Genomic DNA, 4,149 nt, shown 5'->3' with positions numbered 1-4,149 from the left:
TAGTAGAATAACTATACGGTACATAGTAAGTTTTGTGTTTTTATATAGCGTAGCCTATACATTTAAGAGTGATCTATAATAAACTGGATTAGGCAATACCATATACTAGGCTAAGAAAGAACAAATAAGCCTAGGATTATATATAAACAATATCCTAGGCTCAATAAATAACCTAGTTTTTATGACTCAGTAGCCTATCTGTAAGGCTACTTACTAGTAGGGTCTTGTGTAGCCTATATCCTTAAAGGTGACATAAACCTAGAAAAGGCAGTAGCCTAACCAGATTAAATAGGAATCCCTTTTTAAGGAATATCCTACTATTAGCCTAAAACAGCGAGGGCCAAATATCAGATAAATGGGTAGTCTCAGCCACATAAAACAGAAAATCATATTATAAGAGGATTATTTTCTGTCAAGTTGATACCCTTGAGTTTTAAATAAGCCTAGAATAAGTTAAGCAAGAACCTTCTAAGAAATCCTCTATTCTTAGCTTAATGTAGATTATACAGTACTAGAAGCATTAACCTAAACTATACAGTATAAAACAGTAGCTTGGGTCAGTTAAACAAATTAGTTCATAGCAGTTAGTCTGAATGGCATGACAATTGGAATTAAAAATTTCACTTAGCCATTGCAAAAGGACTAACAGTGTATAAGTAATACAGGTATGAAAACTAACCTAAACCTTACGGGGCTCAAGTTAACATAGATATTTAATTAAATGTATTACAACTGCGCACCTGTAATCAAGTTAACCTGTAATATGGAAACTACATGAGGAACTACAAAAGTGTCCCTCACTTGAAAACAATTAATACTAACTAGCTCCTAATAACAACTTGCTTTATATCACTACAGGGTCGGCATTAGGCAGGATCCTCAGTTCAAGTGTTCTGTAGCAAATTGCTCATTTCACTTTCTGACTGTGGGTATGAACCATACCACCTGCCATGAGCATGGTCCTCGTAAAAACAAGAAAAATTTGCGGGCGAGATTTGTAGTATGCCCCTGGCAGCAAGTTTTAAGGACGAAACAGCTCCTTTTACACTGTCTCAATGGGTCCTAGGGCTCAGTAGGGGTGAGGAAGGGGGAGATTATATCTTTCCGGCAGAACTCTGGCAGCAGATATTTAACCCTTTCTCTGAACAACATCAATGCTTGGGCCAAAACCCAGTAACATCATTTCCCAATACCTCCCTGGTTAACCCCACGGAGGAAGCAGAGGAATCTTTACATGGGGTTGACATTCTTACTAAAGAATATGAAGTGGACATTGCCACTGAAATGGCCCTGCTGAACCCAGAAGGCTCAGGGACACAAATTTTAGCTAGCCATGGGAGAAACCTTCCAGAAGGAATTCCATTCCCCATGCAGCTGTCACTGGTGAATTGGATCCTTCCCCCAAAAGGGATACTAGGATCCACCTAACTCCGACTAAAATGACGACATTTTCGGAGGGGTATAGTAACTTATCCAGGAATCTGCCCCTTGACTAACAGGCAGTTACAGTTCAGTTGCTGAAGTTCAGTTAGACCTAATAACATATAGGAGTGGGGGAAGATGCTCCCAAATAGACTACTTCCTATATAAAAGGATAAAGCTGGGGGAGGTCAAGAACTGCAAAGTTATCCCAGGCGACCATGTAGCCCCCAACACAGACTGCTATGCATGGATTTGAAGCTAAAAAGGGAAAGAAAAACCAAAGCTAAAGGGATAAGGAAAATTAAATGGTACAAATTAGTGAGGAGGAGGATAAGAAGAGAGAGTTTAAGAGGAGGGTTTTGGAGGACATTGATATAGGAATTGAAGATGTTCAAGAATGGTGGGCACGAAATGCAGCAGTAATTAGAAGACATGGAAAGGAGCTGCTGGGAGAGACATCGGGGATCATATGGGAGGAAAGGGAGAGTTGGTGGTAGGAGGAAGACATTGGGAAAGTAGTAAAAGATAAGAAGGAGGCAAAGAAGAGATGGGAAGAGTCACAGTCAGTGGAAGACAGAGATCGGTTCAGAAAGAAAAACAAGGTGGTGAAAAAGATGGTAGCCCAAGCTAAAGCAAAGTCGTATGATGATGTGTATAATGAGCTGGGGACGAAGGAAGGATTAAATAAGATGATCAAGCTATCAAAGGCTAGAAATAAGAGCACCAAAGATATTAAACATATCAAACAAATAAAAGATCAAGATGGGGTAGTACTTAGAAAGGAAGAAGACATCGTGAAGAGATGGAAAGAATATTTCGAACAGCTGTTAAATGAAGAAAATAATAGACTAATAAGAGGGGATGGGCAGGTGAACATTGGCATGGTGATGAGGTTTTCTAAGCAAGAGGTGCTGGATGCACTGAAGAAGATGAAGAATGGGAAGGCAACCAGACCAGACATGATACCTGTGGAGGCATGGAAGGCATTAGGGGATGAAGGAGTGGATATACTTTACGATCTTATGATAAAGATCCTTGAGCAGGAAAAGACACCAAATGAGTGGCATGGGAGTATACTGATCCCAATTTTCAAAGGGAGAGGAGATGTCCAAGAGTGTGGTAATTATAGGGGTATTAAACTAATGTCCCACACTTTGAAGATACTGGAAAGGATGATAGATGCCAGACTAGGGAAGAAGTAGAAATGGGTAAAGAGCAGATGGGATTTATGAAGGAAGAGGAACAACAGATGGTATATTTTGTCTGAGACAACTAATGGAGAAATTCGGGGAAAAACAAAGGGACCTACATATGGTATTCATTGACCTTGAAAAGGCTTGACCGAGTCCCCAGACAAGAGGTATGGAGGAGCCTGAGGGAGAGGATGGTGCCAGAGAAGTGCGTGCGATTGATACAGATGTACCGGAATGTATTTACCAGAGTGAGGAGCAGTGTTGGGAGACGGAGGGTTTTGAGGTGAGAGTAGGATTACACCAGGGGTCGGCTCTTAGCCCATTTATTTTTAACATAGTGATGGACGTTATCATAGAGGAAGTAAGGGAGGCAGTACCGTGGAACATATTGTATGCGGATGATATTGTCCTGTGTGCAGAGAGCAGGGAAGATCTGGAAATGAAACTGGAAAGATGGAGACAAGTACTGGAGGACAGAGGAATGAGAATAAGTAGATCTAAGACAGAATATATGTGTACCACCAATGATGGGGTGATACAGGCAGGCTGGAACAACTGGAGAGCGGCCTCGGAGTTCTTTGTGACAAAAGAGGCTGAGGTTAAAGGAAAAATAAGGGTAAGAGGGCATGGAAACAGCAAGTGAGAAAGACAGAGAAGAAGAAGATGGATGTGGCAGAAATGAGAATGCTGCTCCTTCATGGCATCAAAGGTATTCCATCAAACTCACGTTGTATGGTATATGAAGGCAGCATAAGTTATACAACACAAATATAATTGGTTGCTAATCAAGTTTTGCCAATTATTAAAGGCCCTCGTAATTTTCTAGCATTTAACAACAGTAAAACAACACGTTTATTCTTAAACGTGACAAAAAAAATTTCCAGCGCTGCCAGTTCTTCTCTTACCTGTTAAGCTGACCTCAGGGCATAAAGATGTCAAACAGCCCGTGCCTCCACAAGGGAAGCTCAGTCAAAACACTCACTGACTCATTAAGGAGTCTGTCGCCTTACAAACAACATGGAACGATGGAAGGAAGTCCTCGTTCCGCATTAATCTTCATCCACAGGCTCGAGAAATCGTTCATAGGGTCGTTAAGTACTTTTCTAAAGAAAAGGCAAACCGTGGACCCATTGCGGATATCAGAAAAACACTGCAACGCGCCTCAGAAGCAACAATGATATCGGAGAGAACAATCAGCAGGATTTGCAAAGAAGGCAAAGATATGGAAGAGAGATGCGGCACAGCAATTTTCCTGGAACGGGAGAAGCATCAACCGAGAACCGTGACAGATGTCAAAATCGACATGAGCGTTTTACTAGAACTGTTTTAGACTTTTATGTAAGGCAGGAAGTACCAACGCTTGATATAATCAAAGACGCGTTAAAACACAATAGATATTTTTCATCGGGTATGGGCATTCATGCAAAGGTATCTTGTATGTTATAACGATAAAAACTGATACAAAAACAAAGAAAAAAAACAATGAAATATTCGAGTAAATAAATGGCAAAGCTGGAGCTAAGTCTGTAAGGAA

The 4,149-nt window shown here is 40.8% G+C and overlaps 1 protein-coding gene across 1 annotated transcript; it reads left to right on the top strand.

The window, feature by feature from the left end:
* The first annotated feature begins 2,036 nt into the window (after positions 1-2,036).
* LOC136837674 (uncharacterized) lies at positions 2,037-2,624 on the top strand. Its single transcript, XM_067102547.1, has one exon. It carries the CDS (start codon positions 2,037-2,039, stop codon positions 2,622-2,624), a length of 588 nt encoding a protein of 195 aa, XP_066958648.1.
* Positions 2,625-4,149: the final 1,525 nt, after the last annotated feature.

Source organism: Macrobrachium rosenbergii, chromosome 59, assembly GCF_040412425.1.
Source record: "Macrobrachium rosenbergii isolate ZJJX-2024 chromosome 59, ASM4041242v1, whole genome shotgun sequence".
Classification (NCBI taxonomy): domain Eukaryota; kingdom Metazoa; phylum Arthropoda; class Malacostraca; order Decapoda; family Palaemonidae; genus Macrobrachium; species Macrobrachium rosenbergii.
Note: the sequence above shows the minus strand (reverse complement) of the source record. Positions and strands in the feature narration are given on the sequence as shown.